This window comes from Muntiacus reevesi, chromosome 7, assembly GCF_963930625.1.
Source record: "Muntiacus reevesi chromosome 7, mMunRee1.1, whole genome shotgun sequence".
Lineage (NCBI taxonomy): Eukaryota > Metazoa > Chordata > Mammalia > Artiodactyla > Cervidae > Muntiacus > Muntiacus reevesi.
The window spans coordinates 12,119,777-12,139,742 of record NC_089255.1 but is presented as its reverse complement, the minus strand read 5'-3'; the positions used below and the strand labels follow the sequence as shown (position 1 = coordinate 12,139,742).

Below are 19,966 nucleotides of genomic sequence, written 5' to 3'. Positions count from 1 at the left end.
TTTCCCGTCAATCCAGTTGTTGGTAAATGCCTTCTACTGTCACCAACTGTGGTTCCTTACTCTTGTCTAGATGGAGAGTTTGTCTTCTTGGCAACCCCACCCTACCCCACCCCCCATACCACACATGACATACATCTTTCTTCTTAAGCCCTTTGACAGGGCTTAGGCATAGACAGGAGCTAGCTGTCTTGGCTGTGTTATTCAGGAAACATACCTAGAGCTTCCCAAGCAGCCTCTTAAAGTTCTCCTATAATTGCTCTTTTGGGCTAAAATAGTCAGTCCACTACTAAATTTCTCCATTGATTTGGTAGGAAAGAATCATGGAGCATGGACTTGCATCAGGCTATCTGGCTTCATGTCTCTGCCTTGCCACTGAATAGCTCTGTGACCCTAGGCAAGGTACTTGAACTCTCCAAGCCTCAGTTTCCTCACTTTTATGTATGTTTGTATGTATATACATATATATCTTTTAAAATTAAAAAATTTCTTTTATTGAGGTATTCTTGATTTACAGTATTAAGTTTCAGGTGTATAACACACTGATTCACAATTCTTAAAGGTTATACTCCCTTTATAGTTAATATAAAATATTAACTGTATTCCCTTCACTGCACAATATGTCCTTGTAGCTTGTCTGTTTTTACAGAGTAGTTTGTGCTTCGTAACCCCCACCCCTTTCCTGCCCCTCCTCCGTTTCCTCCTCCCACTGATAACCACTAGTTCTCTGCATCTGTGTGTGTGTGTTTTGTTATATTTACTAGTTTTGTTTTTTGATTCCACATATAGGTGATGTCATACAGCATTTGTCTTTATCTGTCAGACTCATTTCACTTGGCACAGTGCCCTCCAAGTCCATGTGTTGTTGCAAATGGGAATAATGCAACAGCAGTGCCCCGCTGTGTGGGCAGGCAGCTGTGGGAAGAGCCTGGGCCTAGCTCAGAGCTGAGAGGGGTCTCTCCCACGTCTGTAGACTGAACCCCTGAAAGGGGCCTTGCCTACTGACAATCTCTTGTGAGGCCTCCATGACGTGATCTGGACTGTTGGTGGAGGCTGTGGCTCGCAGGTGGGATCTGAGAGCAGCGATGGGTATGGTCATTCCAGTGGGAGATAAGACTCTGGCCTAACAGGTGTGGACCAGGAGTAGGAAAGAGTGCCCGTGGGGACCACGGTGTACCTGAGGGCATATCATTTGGATGCATCTGCAGGTACCCTCAGTGGCTCCATGTTGCCTACAGAGCAAAAAAGTCAGAGTCCCAAAGGAGGGTACAGCATCCTTCACAGGCTGATCTCAAGTCATCTTCTCACTCCTGTTCCTCCTGGTGATGCTTCCCCCACACTCTCAAGTTGTAGCCACACTGAACCAGTTGTAGTTAATGGTGAAAACACTCTTGGCAGCCCCACTAACTTCATGCCTTCCTATTGCGCTAAGCACAGTACTAGTTTAACTTGGTTAACCTTCAGCAGGATCCTCAGAAGTGGCTAATTTCATCCAATTATATGTTTGAGGAAACTGAAACACAGGAAGTTAACTCACCCAGGTCATACAACTAGTAAGGGTGAGCCCAGAGTTGGAACTGAGCCACCCGGGAAAAGAGCTCGCGGTTAACCTCCCTTGTTGCCATCCATGCCCCTGACAAAGGCTGCACTTCCGCGCTGCTTGTGCCTTTGCCTGTCAGACTCGGTCACATAGCACCTGCCCTTCCAAGCCTTTTCTGACCACTCCCTTTTCTCCCAGCACCTACCCAACAGGAGTCTCTCCTGGTCTCCTTTCTAGTTTGTACCCATCTTTGTTATGACAGTGAATAGTTTTCAGTCATACTTATTTATCTTTCTGCTTCCCTACTGTGTAGCATTGATTCTTGTGGAGCATCTACACATCCCTGTTTTTAAATTGGATCCCCACTGATGGCCCACAAGGCATGCAGATTTAGTTTTATCAGAAACCTAAGTCTGTTGATTGCATCTTTAGAAACAGAGACAGGAATAAAAACACCTCTGAAATGTTACAGGATTAGGGAATAAACCCCCCAGGGTTTGCAATTGTGAACTAGCTAGAAATAGAGGAAAGAACTGCTGGTATTCATGAAGTACCAACTACAGCCCTAGGAAAGGTATGTGTTGTCCAGGGAGAAATGCAAATTAGAAGAAAAGAAGTGGACATACACTGTATAGACCAGGCCCTGATATTCTGTTACCTTCTTTGATCTTCCTGACAATCCACATGGAGATAGAAGGGTTCTCGTATTAGAGAAGAGATCCAGGCTCAGCCAGGTCTGGTGACTGAACCAGGCCGAGCGCGGATTCAACCTGAGATCCATCTTTTCTCTCCTCTACGTCCAGGGAAACAGAACTTGGAAAACACAAGACAGTCCTTGATCTTGGGGAATCCTGGCCAGTTTGGAGAGACAGTACTGGGGCTGAGTGCTTTAGGGGTTTGGAGGAGAGGGGTTGCCTGGGTTGGTAGCGTTGGGGGAAGGGGCATTCCAGGGGACTGAGTGAGCAAAGCTGGGAGGAAGTATGTTCACAGGCGGCATCAGTCTGCAGTGGTGTTTTAAATCCCATTCTGGAGAGATTTGGCTTCTAGTCAGTCCTAATTTCTGAGTAGAAGCGCCAGACATCTTGTAGCTCTCTGCTAGTCTAGGTCCCCAGTCGCTTATCAGAAATTCTGGCACCAAATCTGTTGTGGAATTCAGATTCTGCCTGATTTTACAGAGGCAATATTGTCCACCTCACACACCAGGTACTAGCCTAAATCAGAAGGCTCTGGGATGGATCACAGCTCACAACAGGCTTTCCATTTCTGCAGAATTCCTTGTTGTAGTCCACAAAGAGGTCCAGGAGCTCGTCTTTGCCCCCTAGTGTGACAGCTCAGGTGTCAAGGAGAGGAGATTCACGTTGGGTGACTGCAGGAACTGCTGTGGTCTAATGAAGCCCCATGCTCCACGGAGGCTGGCCCCTCTAGCAATGATACCATAAACATAGCTCCCAGAGTCCTCACAGAAGGCACACACTCAGGGAAACCCCAGCCATGGAGTCCCCACTCACAGCTTCTTCTTAACCATAAGCAGTGTTGCTTGGTTATGTATGTAATTGCTATATTTCTTTTATCTGGTCTCCAGGGGAACAGGTGGATAGGGAATTAACTCATGCTGAAGGGAAAGGCTTTGTTAACCTTTTACCCACAGTATATACTGTGTATTTGGTAACATCTCCATCAGGGTGCTTCCCATAATCAGGTATTAAAAGTCCTGCAGAGAAAGACATTGCATTAATAGCAACACAAAGTGAGATAATGCGATGAAATGAACTTCACATCGCTCAGGTTAAGTTTTTTTAAAATTATTTATTTATTTTTGGCTGTGCTGCATGGGCTTTTCTCTAGTTTCAGTGCTTCAGCTTCTCGTTGCAGTGACTTTTCTTGTTGTGGAGCACGGGCTCTAGGATGTGAGAGTCAGTAGTTGCAGTTCCCCAGCTCTAGAGCACAGGCTTGGTGGTGGTGGCTTAGTTGTTCAGTGGCATTGTGATATCTTCCCGGACCGAGGATTGAACCCATATCTCCTGCATTGGCAGGTGAGTTCTTTACCACTGAGCCACTAGGGAAGCCCTTCAGGTTAGGTTTTGTACTAGTTGAGTTACATATAACCTTCCAGTGTTCAGAACGTTAGGAGTTGGGCAATATTTGGAAAGGGATCACAGACTGAACGCATTTTGCTCTAAGAAATTCCTTGGAACATGAAAGAAGTGCGAGTTGCCTGCCTTACCACTAGAGGGCACCTGGTTACTATCATTTTCCCCCAGGATCCTTGCTAACAGAAGTTTTCCTCACTTCAGCTTGCAGATGCCAGCAAGTTACCTAACCTGAAAGAACTTCTCCAGTCTTCAGGAGAAAAAGACCCATGGGCCTGGGACCTGATGAGCTGGATTTTATCCTCAAAGGTCCTGACAATCCACAGTGCAGGGAAGTCAGAGGTGAGACTTTGGTGTATAGGATCACAGATTTCTGAGCCTGGAGAGCTATGGGACCTCTTTTGCACCAGTGTGACCTGGGCAGCTTGTTGGAAATGTAGATCTCTGGACCCTGTCCCCAGAGATTCTGATTCAATGTCTGGAGTGGGGCCCAGGAGTTTGCATATTGGCAGGTCAAAGCTGTGTTCTCCCTCCTTACTAGCCGTGTGACATTGAGCAGGTTACTGGGCACATTTCAGTACCTGAGTTTTCACTCTGTAAAATGGGGATAATAATAGAATGCTTCCATCAGTGAACTGGCTCTGAGAATTAAATTAATATTCTCACTTAGAATAATACCTCAGGACACATGCTAAGGGCTCAGAAAATGTTGGCTATCACAAGCACCCCAGATATTTCTAACAAGGGGGGATCCTTGACCACAGCTTAAAACATTCCAGCTCTCAGGAAGCAACGAGGCAGACCGAAGTGGTGGACAACCTCAGGCTCTCGGTTCAAATTCCATCTATTATTTAGCCTTCTGTGCCCTATTTGTAAATTGAGAATATTAACAGCTCAGAAGGGAGCTATGACAGAATGTGTGTCACCCCCAGCATAGTTTCTGGTACAGGGCAGACAGTCCGTAATTTGGCTTCCCTTGCCTGGCTGGGATCTTGCAGGGACAGGCTGGCACGACAAGGGTCAAAGTGTAGACTGACAGATCGCTGATCTGGCGTTCTTACCTCTAAGTGGTAACGGGAGTTTGTCTGTACTGTTCTTCACTTAATCATTTTTAATTTAAGAGCATTTAATTTCATAAGTTCCTGCTAAAGACAAAAATGCTCCTTAAGTGGCATAGCTTTTGGTGTCTTGGTTTCTGGTGTCTAGGGACATCCTCCATCCATGATGGGGGTAAGAAACATCAGCACCCTGGAGTGGGAGGCAGGATACCTGTGTTCAGGTCCAGGCTGGGCTGCTAGCTCCTACATGGTCTTTGGGTTTCACTTTTGTCATCTGTTAAATTTAGATTTACTCCTTCCTCATCAGGGGTTTACTGGCCGTTGGGTGTTGTAGGCAAAGTAGATAAAGCAATTGCTGCTTGATGTTTGATTATAGAGCACTTAAATTCCATTAATATATGAAGTGTTGCGATCCAGGATTATCAACTTTTTATTTACCGTGCCCAAGTAAGGACATTAGTCTACTGCATATTATTTTACAAAAGGATATTTTAATATGAAAAAGGGAGGCTGGCCCTGACCTCCAGCTAAAGGATAGTTCTTTTAAAGAAGGACTCATGGCAAGCTTACATCAGTGTAAATATATCTGTGAAATTGCCCTTATTTTTGTCATTTAATGATAACCCAGAGAAAACTTTACCACAGACTGACTTTGGTCTGGGATGTACTGTTCGAAAGTTTCAGAAATGATGCGGTCTCTGCCCTGAAGAGCATTATTACCCCTTAGGAAGGAGTTCATCCTTGCATGTCAGTTGACTTCTGCTGCATCACAAACCATCCCCGAAATCTACTGGCTTGAAACAACGTGGACTGCCGCTCACGGTTCTCTGGGTGGGTCGGGTGGTTCTCCTGAGCAGGGCTGGCTCACGTGGGGCTGTCCTAGGGTAGCCTCACTTAAGCGTTCGGGGCTTCGGCTCTCCCAGCTGGAGGCGGCTGTGGCTGGTGCCTGCTTCTGCAAGGCTGTCACCCTGTAGGAGGTTTGCAGGGCTTGTGAAGGGTTCCCAGCAGCAGACAAGAGAAAGGGAAGCTCTTCTCAAGTCTCTGTTTGCCATGTGCTTACCAAGGTCCCGTTAGCCAAGAGAAGTGAAGATTTAAGGGGTGGAGAAATTGATTCCATCTCCCGATGAAATCTTGGTGGAATTCCATCTGCAAAGTCACACTGCAGAAAGATGAATGGACAGGGATGGGAGGAAAAATTCGTGGCCAGTTTTGTAATTTATCACACCATTCTAGCTCCTGATAGTATTGTAAAGATGGAATGCAGGAAATAAATGTGAAAGTGTAATGATAATTAGATGTGATCTTTAGTTAGAAGGTACAATTCATGCTTCTTAGTTAACTGACTGTAGGGGAAAACACCATTAGAGGAAAGCAGTCTTGAGCTGTAGGCTCTGAACTTGTATATAAGCTGATGTTTTTATTCCTGTGAAACCAGTTGTTCTCATGAGCAGAGCCCATAGGAGCTAAGCCCAAGGCTTTAGGAGGCCATTTTGGCAGCACTCTTTACCAGCTTCCCAAATAAAACTGTGACTTCCTGCATGTTTTCAAGTTTGAAAAGATCCAAAAGCTGACTGGTACCCCTCACACGCCTGTCCCCGTGCCGGACTTCCTGTTTGAAGTCGAGTACTCCGACCCAGCCAACGCCAAATTTTATGAGACCAAAGGAGAACGCGACCTCATCTACGCCTTCCACGGGAGCCGCCTAGAAAACTTCCATTCCATCATCCACAATGGCCTGCACTGCCACCTGAACAAGGTGGGCCCAAGTCTGACACCAGGGGGCCGTGAGGGGGTGGTCAGAGCTGGTGAGGGTGGGGGCAGGTAGGTTCACCAAGGTCTTGCCACTCAAAGTGTGGTCTGTTGACCAGCAGCATCACCTAGGAGCCTGTGAAATGCAGAATCTCTTGGCCCACCAGACCTGAGTCAGAACCTGCATTTTAACAAAGTCTCCAGGGGATTCCTCTACTGATGAAAGGTTGAGAAACGGTCGCTTTAAAGGTGGTTCCCAGCCTTGGCTGCACGTTTAGAATCGCTTGGGGGAGCCATTAAGAGTCCCGATGTCTGGCTAAATCCCCAGCCACTTAAATCAGAATCTCTGGGAGTGGGGCCCAGGCACCGGTGTGCTTTCGGAGCTCCCCTGGTGGTATGGCCAGCCCTGTCTTCCCAGCATGATCCCTGGACCATATCCCTGGGAGCTTGTTGAACACGTGGAATCTCAGGCCCTTTCAGATCCCATCATACGAGAAATCACAATTTAGTAGACTCCCAAGTGATTAATTTGTGTGTTGAAGTTTGAGAAGTACTTGCCTCGGGGACCCTCCAAGAGAGTTAGTCATTGAGGAAATTGAGAGGAGCTCCCTCCTTGAGTTCCCCCGAACCTTTTTTGGGGGGGAGGGGCTGTGCTGGGTCATCATTGCTGCACATGAGCTTTCTCTAGTTGGGGCAGGCAGGACCCACTCTTCATTGGGGTGTGCAGGCTTGATTGCCCCACGCCATGTGGAATCTTCCCAGACCAGGGGTCAAACATGTGTCCCCTTCATCGGCAGGCAGACTCTTAATCACTGTACCATGAAGGAAGTCCCTTTCCTCCCATTTTTAAAATGGGAAAATTTACTTAACCTCTCAGAGCCTCGGAGTCCTCATCTGTAAAATAGGATGCCACTCCCCACCTTCTTGGTGTCCTGACAGGACTGAAACACTTCTCATATGCGAAGGGCTCTTCCAGTCCTTAAGCACTAAGGAAGCAGTGGCTTCTTTTAGAGGCTGAAGGAGAGGGACTGTGGAGGTGGTTGCAGGACCGCAACCTCTCCCTTAGTTGTGTCAGCATCGGCCTTGTCTGGGGGCTGGCTCCATGAGCCGTGGACTCATTTGTAGCTGACATAGCCCCAAGGCAGGAGAGACTTTTCCAGCACTGCTGCAGCTGATTATTGCAGTTGGGTTTTGTTGAGGAGGACGGGCTTGTTTACTCTGGCTCTCAGCTTATTATGGCCAGGCTACTGGAATCCAGGGGCCCTACACTTCACACTAGAGCACGTCTGAAGAAGTTGTCTGCCAATTCCAGTCTTGTAACCAAGCCTTCGCCTGGTTGAGGGGTTTGCTGCTTAGAAGCATCTCATCAGAGCCCTTTGGTGAAGTGGATGTTCTTCTGGCCTCTGAGTTTTCAGTGAGGGGCTTGCTTGAGGGAGCCTGCCTGCCAGCTGAAGCTCTAAAAGTGTTTCCTTGGTATAGATACTCCCAAGTTTCCTGCTGTTGCGCTCCCCTGCACATGGATCTTGAGTCTCAGGAATTGTGTATGCATGGCAGGCATAAGCAGAAAGGGTGTAGAGTCAGATCAGAGAATTGCCTCCTTGGAGAAGGTCTATGCTAGCTTTTGAGTTATGGGGACCTTGTAAAATGGCCAAGCAGAGGCTTTCTTCGTTTCTCCTAAGCTTCACTTAATTGGTTGAGAATTGTGGAAGCCTGGTGCCACTGAATAGGATGTTTCTCAGTTCTCAAGCAGAGGATGTTCAGTGAGCTGTGTAAGGCCATTCAATCATCTTAAGATACTGACACTGAGGCCCAGAGCTAGAATTTGAATTACAACTTAACTTCAGATTCCATCCACTGGTAGCAGTTACTTGGAATGTTGTGCTGAGAAGGAGTCTGAATCGGTATGAATGAGTGCCATGATTGATATTTTTAAATTGGCATCGTGATTGATTATTGATGTCTACCATGGGCAAAGGATGTGTTTGCTGTGCCTGCTGTAGCCTCAGCTTGGAGGTATTTCACCTGAGAGGTTTCTCTTTTACGTGGCCTGCTTCCTTGTGGAGGCACTTACCACCAGTGACCTGCCTCCTAGAATTTTGGACCTTTTCTTGGTCTGCACCAACGCAAAACTTAACCCTGCTTCTCATATAGTCCTGCCTTATTTGGTTACAGTGTCTGGTCTGAGAGATTCATTTCTTTTCCAAGTAATGACTCAGATTACTTCCCCTAGTCACTTAGGTGTGACCCCCGCCCCCCTCCCTGCACACAGGGGCATGACTTTGCTTTTGCAGGCCGGTCAGTGTCACCATGCTTAATCCAGTCATGTAGCAGGAATTTCTGATACCCTAAGACACAAGAGCCTGTGATGGAATACCCACCCCTCTCTTGGGCCAGGTATCCTGTGTGATGGTTTATGTGCATCGTCTCATTGAATCCTTGCCTATGACCTTGTGAAGAAGAGATTATTATCACCACTTTGTAGGTGTGGAAACTGAGGCCCAGAGAATTTATATTACTTGCTATCTTGTTAGAGGGGTAGGCAGGGTTCAAACGTGGGTCTGTTTGGGCTCTTAACACCTGTGTTTTTCTTACTCAGCCTTAAGCACTAGAACTACTAGTTTGCCAGGTTAGTCAGCCACATGCACAATCAGTTATACTGTGGTCGGATAGGAATGTGTTTTGTAATAACACTGTGACGATGTCATGGGATTGTTTGATCTTGTGTCTTTTGCTGGGGGAAGGAGAGGCTGGAAGACTTTGTGTTAACAACTCTACTGAAGAAAGACCTGTGTTGTTTTGCTGCACCCACTCGGCACTCACCCAGCCCTGTTTGTTTTCTGTTGATCTCCACTGTACCAGACATCCTTGTTTGGGGAAGGGACCTACCTCACCAGTGACCTGAGCCTGGCCCTCATTTATAGCCCCCATGGCCACGGGTGGCAACACAGTCTCCTTGGCCCCATCCTTAGCTGCGTGGCTGTGTGCGAGGTCATTGACCATCCAGACGTCAAGTGCCAAACGAAGAAGAAGGGTGAGTAAGCACTTGGCCCTGACCTGGGCTGCAGGCCTCTGGGTGTCAGGCTCTTGCCTTTGGCCCAGCTGTTGGGTGGAACACCCATCGCATGGCGGGGGATGGGCTGGGTGCAGAGCAGTGTAGGATAGAGCCCGCCTTCAGGGAGTGAGCCGTCTCCTTAAGGACTGAACACAAGTGGAAAGGATATCACCTACTACAAGGCAGTAGGTCAGGAGTGCCAGCTGAGGGTGCTGATGAGGTCCACAGGATAGCTCAGAGGAGGGGATAGTCACGGTGGGTCCATGAGCTCAGGGAAAGCTTTGGGATAGAGAAGATGAAAATGAGCATGCGAGGCCAGAGCACTGGCTCCTTGAAGGCAGAACCTGGGTCTGTCTCACTCTTGGGCACCTAGGTGTCAGCAGGGAGCCTGGCACGCACTTAACATCCAGTAAACATTTGCTAAACTGAAGCTAATGATGCGTCTCAGCCTGTTCCTCCAGGCCGCTCTGCTGTGTGCTGGAGCCCCGGGAGGATGCCAGGGGCAGCTGAGGCCATGGGGGTGCATCCTGGGCTCCCCAGTGAGCAGATGAGCAGCGGGCCCCTTGGTGGGCTGTCTGGATCTCCCTTAAAGCTCTCAGACCAGTGGGGTCTCTGGATCTGTCCCGTAAAGCTCTGCCCCCTGCTGTTTTGTCCTGAAAGGCAGAGAAGTCATGCAAATATCATTCTAGACTCCAGAACTGGTCTGTTGGTTCCACTGAGAAAAGGAGAATTGAGAACACTGTCTGTTCCTGGCCCCTAATGTAAAACAACTGGAATCCTGAGGAACGGGCCCAGGTCTGACGCCACTCTCACAAACCAGACAGCATAAGTATTTGCTTGTATAATTCTTAGGAAGTCTGCACACTGTGACATTAAACATCAGGATAAGACCTTGTCATGTCTGCCGTCACGAAGCTTCGGCCTGTTGTGGGTTTTTTTGGTGGTGGTTTTTTTGGTTCTTTTCATAAAGCTTTTTCATGTTACTAAAAGGAAAGGTTTTTTGTTTTTTTTAAACAAGTCATGGTACGAAGGATGGAAGATGAGTGTTCTAGGAAGCTCGAATCCAGAATGGTTAATTTAAAATGTCTGTTAAAAGACTTTATTCAGATCAAGTCCTGTTGCTAGTCCCAGATGATTTTTTTGTTGTGGCCATCAATCTGCTGCTTCCCTCTGCTTTCCTCGCTCGGTCTTTTTCTTTTTTACCCTCCTGTATCATTTTTATTTTCCTATTCCCTTTTCGCTCTTCCTGGTGGTCTGTCTGTTGGACTCTCCTCTTTTTTAGTCCCGCTTCCCGTATGTAGACAGGCCATTCCTGTGCCTGCTGGGGCCTCTCCGCCTCAGGACCGAGAGGCTTAACTTGTTTCTATTCATTGTTTGCTTTTGTTATTGCATTTCCCCCTGTAAAGTTGTGCTTTTTCTGCTTATTAAGATTCCAAGGAGATAGATCGCAGGAGAGCGAGAATCAAGCACAGTGAAGGGGGTGACATCCCTCCAAAGTACTTTGTGGTAACCAATAACCAGCTCTTGCGCGTGAAGTACCTGCTGGTGTATTCGCAGAAGCAGCCCAACAGGTGAGAAGGACAGTCACTGCACGAAGTCCAGGAGGACAGCCAAGGGCTGCATTCCTGGGAGTGGGTTCCTGGTTGTCAGCGGCCCCTCTCACTCAGCCTAAACCGCAGCTGTGTATAAGATATAGAAAGCACTCTGCTTCACGTAAGGGGTAAGGAGTGAGGAATACAGGTTGAATAAAATGTGGTCCTGGCCCTAGGGGACTGTATATTTTAGTGAGGAATAGCTTTGTTAACACAAATGACTTGAGGGACTGAATGAAGCTGAGACGTGAAGCTGCTTAGCCACCTAGGCTCTGATCACAGGCTGAAATCCACTGATTGGGCTGAGCTGAGAGGTAGGGTGGGGCCAGGATTGGGCTAGAATTCTGATTCTTTGCCGTCTGGCTCAGTCACTTTCCACAGTGACTCTCAAACCACCACCTGCTCCTTTCTGGACCTGAGATGCTTCATCTTTATCTCTAAAATTAGAGTGTTGAATCCAATAGCAGATGAGGCCATTCCAGCCCATAAGAATCTGAGAGTGGTGGATTCCTCACGCTGTTCCAGCAGTGTGTATTTGGGGTTTGGCAGGGCTCTCTGGGGTTGGGGGTCACTTTGAGATTTTGTTGCATTGTTGGGGGCTTAGACTCTACCATGGGCGAGTTTCTCATGGGGGTGAGCAGCAGGTGAGCAGGTTAGGGAAAGGGTTATTGTTAACACTCCCAACTCCTGCTTGTCGGTGGCTTCTGTGCTTCAGGATTCAATAAACTAGTAAAATCGTCTCCCCTTAAATCTGGGAAATATGTACAGGGTTCCTAAGTTTGGGGGACAGTATCCTGTGGTTTAAAATCATCTGGCTTTTTCTACTTGAAAATTCCATTCCTTTCCCACTCCTTCCTGCAGTGTCTCTGCAGTGCACATTTGGATGGCTTAGATCATCTCCCAGTGGGTCAGAGAGGATTTCCCCTGCTCAGAGTGATATCTGTGCATGTCTGAAAGTGAAAAGCCTTGTGCTAAATACCCTGCCACCTGCCGCCATCTGGTCATCTGCCTTAGCGAGGTCATCTGTCTAGATACCATGGTCTTGCTTAAGAAAAGACTGGTTATAAAAGGTACAAGAGGAGCTATAAAAAAAGATCAGGATGAGCTCATTGCATAGCTGTCTTTGTACATTTAGAAAATGTTCTGGTGAAAGGCATGTCAGCGCCAGGGCAAATAGCTCCAGATTTTTTGAGCGAAGGAGCACACATGAAGCTTCATTTCATGGCTCACTCAGAGGACGAAATTCATCATTTCATCTTCTCTGAGCCAGAAGTCGTTGCATACCCTTTAAAAAATATTTTTCTCTTTGTTCCAACATCACTCCCCCCCCCCCACCCCCCTGAAGCAGGGCTTCCAGCCAGCTCTCCTGGGTCTCCAGCCATTGGTTTACGGTCATGATCACCCTGTATCTGCTGCTGCTGCTCACAGTGAGTGTCATCAACTCCTCAGCTTTCCAACACTTTTGGAATCGTGCGAAGAGATAATCTTTCTGGGCCTGGTGTGGGGGCCACCTCAATCCCGTGCCTTATGATAACTCGTCCTGTACCTCCTGTGCCCCGCATCCAGCCAGGTCGAGCCTGGGGGCCACTTGGGGACCACAGGACAATTTTCATATGCCATAAATGTATCAGTTGCCTTTGACGATGCTCTCCGCCACTCTTGTCGACGGAGGGCACTGGCCCCTCTTAGCTTTTGGGGGAGGTTTCCTGTCTGTTCCTTCCTAAACAGTCTGAGGGAGTTGGCTTTTTTGCCAGGACCAAAGGAGAAAGTCCTGCTGCATTTGAAAACAACGTGTCCAGGCTGTCTGTGGGGTGTTTACAATTGCTTCTGGTGGACATCGGCCCTTCTCTAACGCCTTCTTGGAAGGCAGAAAATGTGTAGTGGGGACTGTAAATCACTAGGTAGTTGCCTTGTTTTGACTTGAGACACCCAAGAGGAACAGTCCTGTTTCTCATAAAACTCGGTGGGATCATTTTGAATTCCATCAGCCTTTGTATGCGAGTGCAAAACACTCTTCACAGTTTTCTCACATCAACAAATAGTCCTCTGCTACAGCTGTAACCCCTCCACCCAACCGTGGATGAGAAAGGAAGGAGTCAGAGACCTGATAAAAACGATGAGCAGCTCAAGTCGTCGTCTTCTAAAAATTACCAATTGCTGATTACAGCCTAAATGGAACCAAATGTTTGTTTTCTGATTTTTTTTTTTTAAATAACTGTTTGACAATTTGTTTTTGTGAGCTAAAAGGGGAAATTTCTAAACCTAGAGCCCCATTTGGCCGGTGACCACAGCCTCTTTCCTGGCCGTGCTTTAGAGAAAAAGGATTTGAGCTGCAGGCCTGCCTCCTGCTCTCGTTCTCACGAAGCTGCCTTGATCGCGGCCCGTCAGCCGCAAGTGGCCCACTGCAGGCCTTCTGGGGGTGGCTGGCCCTCTGGGGGTGGCCGGCCTTTGAAGCAGAGGCTGGCCTTAGTGTGCCGAAGGTGTGTGGGGGCCACGCCTCCCTCCCAGGGCCCGCAGGTCTCTGGGACTCAGCCTGAGCTTTAAATGCGCAGGAGGAGCCTCGGACCGCTCCGAGAGCACTGTTCTACCTGCTCTACTCTCTGCCCCTCCTTCCCGCCAGGCCCAGCCGTCACGGAGCCCTGATTGTGGGGGGAGATTTCTGTAAAGAAGATGGAAAGTCATTTTTCTATAATTTGTGAAGTTGTGAAAAGGCCACTATCATGGTTTCTACATTGAATATTGGAACATTTCAGAAATAATAAAGATATTTTTCTAATTTCCAAGTTGCCTTTGTGACTGCTTTCAGCCTCAATGCGAGGCTGCTGTGTATTCATCATTGTGAAAAATTTCATCCTCTCTTTGCTTCCATGTTCGAGGTGTCCATTTTCTGGAGATTATATATCTCTAGGATATCCATAGGCATTACATTTATAGTCATTGATTTAGCAAATATGAGCACCTGCTGTGTACCAGGCATTAGAAATAGGAGCAGCATCAGGTTCAGCTACCCCTGCCCTCATGGAACTGACAGTCTAGCGAGGTAGACAGACCAACAGACATTCTCAGGAGTGAAGTCAGCATTATAGGGTATTATAAAGGAGTTCTGGAAAACAGTTGGCAAGGTATCTTAACATGGTCTGGGGTCACCCTGGAGCCTACAATGCACCTTTCATGTACTGATTTCTTTAATCCTCACAACAGATAAGAAAGTGAAGTCCCAGAATGTTGACTAGCTTGCCCAAAGTTACATGGCTAGGAAGTGGCAGAGCTGAGGGTGGAACTTGGCTTCACTGTCAGTCTCGTAAGCGCCATGCTATACAGCCCTCCTGGGCTCCCAGGAAAGGGGATGTTCACTGACTCCTGAAAAAGCCACCAGTGTTAGGCTAAGAGTTGGAGGAAAAGTGTTTCAGGCAGTGTGATAGCACATGCAGAGACATGGAGTTTTTGCTGGAGAAGCTAAAAGCAGGAGTGGGTCATAAAGGAAGAGGCTATGGTGAGAAGTGGGGCTGGAGAGAGAGGCAGGGGCCAGATCATGAAAGACCTTAAAAGCTGTGGACTGGGGAAAGCCATTAGATTTTAAGCAAGGAAATGACATGATCAGATTTGGTTTGCAGAAAAATTACTTCAGCTGGTAGTTGGAGAATTGATTTAGGATTATTTTGAGGATTAAAAGAATTTGACAGTTACAGTAGAGCAAGTAACTGATATGTTTCGGCTGCTGTTATTATTGTTATTTGTTTTCAGTGGCCCAGCAGAGGAGATTATAAGGAGGGGCATGCAAAGTAAAGCACTGATGTCCAGGGACATTGGAACAGTGAAGTGTCACAGAAGTGAAAAGGAAGTCTTGGTGAGCAGTGTCAAATGCTGCCAGACAGTCGAGATTATACCAGAGAAGTATTTATTGGATTTACTGAGTTGGGAATCATTGGTGAACGTGGCCGGAGCAGTTTCAGTAGAGTGCAGCACAGGGGATGTGAACCAAGTCTGACTATACAGATCTGACAAGAGCACAGTTTCCAGGGGTTGTCAGACAATACTTATTTAAAAACTAACCCCGCCTTTCCTGAGGTTTCTGTTCTTTTCCACCTTCCAAAAAAAAAAGGTTGTACAATACCTGATGTGACTCTGGGACAGGCACTGGGCTTATGATAGGGACATGAAGATGGTTGAAGAACGGTCCTGACCTCCAGGAGCCTCCAAGCCAGCGGGCTCCAGGGACAGATACGTTTCTATATGAGGGAAGGAAATCGCTGGAGCCTGGAGGGTTGGAATGGACATGAGGGAAGACTAGGACAGAACAGGGCCGCTTTATGACTTTCATGAGCCCTGGGCACTTTTGCCTTCATGGGCCCCTTTATCTAAAAAATATCTAAAATTATACTTTAGGACTGTGTTGGTATAAAGATGAATGTATTACTATCATATACTAAAATATCTTCATTTAAAAGCTCATTTCCCCCCCTTCTACTGTTTCTTTAATTGGCTGTACCGGGTCTTAGTTGCTGCATGTGGGATCTAGTTCCCTGACCAGGGATTGAACTCAGGACCCCCGCACTGGGACTGCAGACTCTTAGCCACTGGACTATCAAGGAAGTCCCTCTTCCATTTTTAAAGGGAATTAAATCCTTTTTGTGATGTGGACTCTAGGCCCTATGCCTACTATGCCTGGTGGTTGAGCCAACTCTGGACGAGGGTCACGGGATAGTGTGGGGTCCTGGGGGGTAGTGTGAGATCCCTGGGTACCTGGGGATAGAGAGGCAGGAAGGAAACAAACCCTAGTCTCAATTCTGTTTAGCACCAACTCCACATCTAAGGCAGACCCTGTAGGCCAACAAGGTCAGGAAAGGGCAGAATTGGCTCCTGGGTGTTGAGAGTTCAGGGGGCTCCTGCTGCAGACACTTGCATAGAGGAGGAAGCACCTAAGGGCTGAGAGCTCCACCGGGCAGTCGATGGCAGACGAGACCAGGTGGTGCTTCATTTGGAGCTGCCTCTTATTAGAGACCCAGCTGCCTTGGTCTTGTCAAAGCAACCTCATCAGCCTCTGTCACTAATGCCGATACCAGGGGCGGGGTGAAGGGGACAGTTACGGGAGGTGGCAAGTGGACTTTTCACCGGCTAGGTCCCTGCTTCTGAGAAGTGCCAAGGATCCCATGAGCTGTCACTTTCCACCACAAAAGGAAGGATTTTACTCTGGGCTTTTGGGTAAGTGTACAGGTGTATGTGAGAGAGATGTGGAGGAGGGATGTGGCCCATTCTTGTTTCTATTTTGTTAAACACCGATTGCCTGCAAAACCAGTAGTGGGTGGGAAGATGTAATTTTAAAAGCCCAATTCAGATCTTTTTCTTTAGAACTTATCCATCTGAGCCCATTCCTGCTGCTAAGCCTGGGAAGTTTGTCCTGACTTGGAATCAGCCAGACTCACCCTCCTCATTGCCATGGTGATTCTTGGTAGGGGGTGGGGTGGGGCTGGATCTAGCTCCCTAGAAAAAACCAGGACCAAACTTCTCCCTAATCCCCTTCCACAGCCTCCCGTCCCCTCCACCCTGCCCCACCACGAGCGTTTTCCATCTCTTGGCCTTTGTTTGTTTTTGCTTTTGTCAGTCTCACCTCTGGATGGGTTTCTGTTTATTTCCAAACTGTCTGGGGCCGTGCACCATGGAGACAGTGTCCTGGGCTGCCTCTAGTTCTGATCTGGTTAGAATAAGCCCCTCTCCTTCTCATGAATCTCCAACCTGACATTTGGAACATCCAAAATAAATCATAATATTCTGAAGTAAGATAGAAACCACCATCTCCACCCACTCCTGTTGGCACTCTTTTCCACTTGGAAAGAGTTTTTAGAAAATTTCCAGTATTCCACTGCAGTGCCCACATAGCACAGCCCTGAGAAGGGGAAGAAGCATTTACTGAATACCTACTGTATACCAACCACTGGGCTAGTCTTTGCTTGCATTAAAAATCTGGTGGTGAAAGTGATGTTTCCTGCAGTAAAATTTAACTGCAAGCTCTTTGAGGGCAGGGCCCAGGTCATCTGTGTAAACCCAAGTATCTAAGATATGGTGGAAGCTTAAGAAAAGCTTGTTGACTGAATAAATGGATGAAAGGATGTACGAAATTCCTTTGCCATAGTAGAGGGTAATGCCAGCAAAGATGATTGAGGTCAGACAAGAAAAAATTGATTGGTAAGCCAGTACAGATGGATGAGCGTTTCAGAGAATGTTGTGGACATTTTTTGGTTGATTTCAGAGTCTCATTCTCTGTCACCAAGAATACCTTTTGGGAGTAGTTTGGGGTGGGGAGGACAGAGTCTTTTAAAAGTTTCATATTTAAAGGCTCAGACTCAAAATGGAAATGGTCCTAAGGGATTAAATTATTGATTTGATGTTTATTCATACACAAGTGCAAATGACTGAAAAGGAAGCCTTTCCTAAGAACAGGTTTTAGTAAGAGTTGAGAAGGGGCTGGGGAATGGTGAGAGAGAAATCGCTGGAAGTTCAAGGGTGAGTGGGGTTTTGACCATGTGAGGAGGTAAGGGGAGAGGGCTGAGGCCACTGGAGTCAGACTTAATTGATAACTTAAACCCCTTTGGCCTAGTGAAATCAGCCTGCGGTGCTGACAGGCGCTTCTGCCCTGGCAACACTGGTACTTCAGTCAAACTGCCTGCTGGTGGGGCAGGAAGGAGACAAGGCTGGTCCGAATTCCTGGCAAGTATGGACTGCATACCGTTTAAAGGTGTAGTTCTTACTGTTCTCAAGCATGTCCAGGCTATCCCAAAGAGGTCCATAACACATTGCCTGTCAGAGGTCTGTAGGAATTTAAAACTAGAACATCAATAATATTTTTAGAGGGTTTAAGTATGCTTGAAAAACATTTATCATCTTAGTTTCTGACCCACTTATTTCTTTGGTTTGATATCTCTTCTTGTCCCCTGTGGTCCATATCACTCTTCTGGTACCGAATCCACGTTCCTGGTGGGGAACCAGTTTCTTTGCATTCTCGCTGGATTTTGGTAAAGCTGAAGGCCCCTCCCATCCACACACTTTAGGGGTGGAGCAGTGGCTGAGGCCCGAGCCAATCAGTGAGTTTCAGCCCCACACCTCTGCCTCAGTGATTGGTTCAGACATGGGCATGTGACCCAATCAGACTCTCCAAGGAGATTTTTTTTCTCGAACTGCTAGGAAAGAGGCTTGTGTTCCTCCTGCTGCCATCTTGCTGCCTTGGGAGGCTTCAGGCTGATGCCAACACAGCTGGAAAGCAAAGCCAAGAGGGGAAGAGGAACAGGGTCACGATGATGATGTTTTGAGTACTGAATGCAGTTATGCCTGGAGCTGGATTTTTCACTTAAGACCAATGTGGTGGTTTAGTTGCTAAGTCGTGTCTGACTCTTTGCGACCCCATGGACTGTAGCCTGCCAGGCTCCTCTCTCCATGGGATTCTCCAGGCAAGAATACTGCAGTGGGCAGTGATTTCCTTCTCCAGGGGATCTTCGCAACACAGGAGTCAAACCTGGGTCTCCTGCACTGCAGACAGATTCTTTACCGACCGAGCTACGAGGGAAGCCCTGGTAGCTCAAATGACCAATTAATTCCTCTTTATTTAACAGAGTTTAAATTGGGCCTTGTGGAGAATACAAGGACGGAGTCCATAACTTATACCCATTGTCATCCCCGGTGCTCCGTTATTTTTGGTGTAAACCTTTTATTGAATATATAAAGATGTGGTTTTCAGATACATGAGTCTGAATTGTTGAATTTTGACAGTCCGCACCCCTGGACTATACCCACAAGGCACTCAAATCAGTGCAAGATGAGAATTGGACAACACACATACAAAACACCATATTCTGGGGTATTCTGCAGCCTTAGCATCAGGGTGTTTCCTTGGGTCACCTTGCACTTTTCCAGAAAGTCTTCTGGCCTAGGGAACCCCAGAGTACTCTGAGGTCTGTGAGGAGCAGAGGGGAGATGAGACCAGGGCTCCGGGTTATAAATTATACTGGCGCATCTTGGCCCTTCAGAAAACCAAAGGTTGACTCTGTAGCAATAGAAGGAATGAGGGAGAAAGGCACAACCATTTATCAAGTGCCTCCTGCATGATGGGCATATCAAAAGAATTATTTGATCTTCACAGTGTCCTTTCAAGGCAGATACTATTGCCTCTATTTTACAGGAGAAGAAAGAGGCTTGGAGAGGTGACTGCCCAAGGTGAAAAAGCCCAAAAGAGGCAGAGCCAAAGCTGACTCTAGAGCTGAAATAATAAGACAGGTAAATGCGAGGCCACAGCTAGAGGAGCTGCCTGAGCAAAAGGGATCTGGGCTGATGGGGTAGGAGGCTGGAGTGGGCAGCACCAGGCTCAAGGTATGCCAAGGGAGCTCACTTCCCAGGCAGAGACCGTTAGCTCTGCCATGTCTCATAAGCAGGGTGCACCTGGATGCTGGAAATGGGCACAGGGGAAGTCTCCCCTGACACCCACACTATTAATGAGAGCTTCGGGCTCAGCTTCATTCACGTTTCCAGCCCCATCATTGCAGACCCAGTAGGTGAGCTCTGAGGGGCACGTGGCACTGCATGTGGGGCACGGAGGGACGGCCTCTCCTTTCCACCCCCACTGCCTGCTCAGAGATTGGGCCCTCAGCCTGCTCTGATTCAACTGACAACTGACTTCTTCTAAACCTTGCATCCAGGGGCTGCCAGCGGCCAAATCCCCCTGATTGTCTGAGTTGTTCTCAACATCAGAGAATAAACAGTCTCCCCTGTCCAGCCAGCTGTGCTGAGCAGCATTCCTGTCTCCCAGCCTGCTTGGCCGGGTGGGGCTGCAGCCCTGCGTCCACCTCCAGCAGAGGCCTGGGGGGGCCTGGTGAGTAGCTGGAAGGGAGAGGGGAGGTGAC

The 19,966-nt window shown here is 47.7% G+C and overlaps 1 protein-coding gene and 1 long non-coding RNA gene across 10 annotated transcripts in view; one reads left to right on the top strand and one right to left on the bottom strand.

The window, feature by feature from the left end:
* The window catches only part of PARP16 (poly(ADP-ribose) polymerase family member 16), a 37,615-nt gene that overhangs the window by 11,209 nt on the left and 6,440 nt on the right, over positions 1-19,966 (top strand). Inside the window, exons 3-8 of one of the 8 annotated variants that reach the window (XM_065941962.1) lie at positions 3,832-3,969; positions 6,235-6,441; positions 9,294-9,465; positions 10,916-11,057; positions 12,427-12,505; positions 19,249-19,332. In XM_065941962.1, the coding sequence (XP_065798034.1) occupies positions 3,832-3,969; positions 6,235-6,441; positions 9,294-9,465; positions 10,916-11,057; positions 12,427-12,505; positions 19,249-19,287 (777 nt within the window). In that variant the 3' untranslated portion in view covers positions 19,288-19,332. Of the gene's footprint in view, positions 1-3,831; positions 3,970-6,234; positions 6,442-9,293; positions 9,466-10,915; positions 11,058-12,423; positions 13,286-19,248; positions 19,333-19,966 lie in introns of those variants that run through there. The other 7 variants (XM_065941961.1, XM_065941964.1, XM_065941963.1 and 4 more) reach the window with 7 other exon arrangements.
* Positions 3,963-19,966, bottom strand: part of LOC136172500 (uncharacterized) — a 47,803-nt gene continuing 31,799 nt past the window's right edge. The window contains exon 3 of one of the 2 annotated variants that reach the window (XR_010664033.1): positions 3,963-5,844. This is a non-coding gene — a long non-coding RNA (uncharacterized lncRNA). Of the gene's footprint in view, positions 5,845-17,397; positions 18,327-19,966 lie in introns of those variants that run through there. The other variant, XR_010664032.1, reaches the window with a different exon arrangement.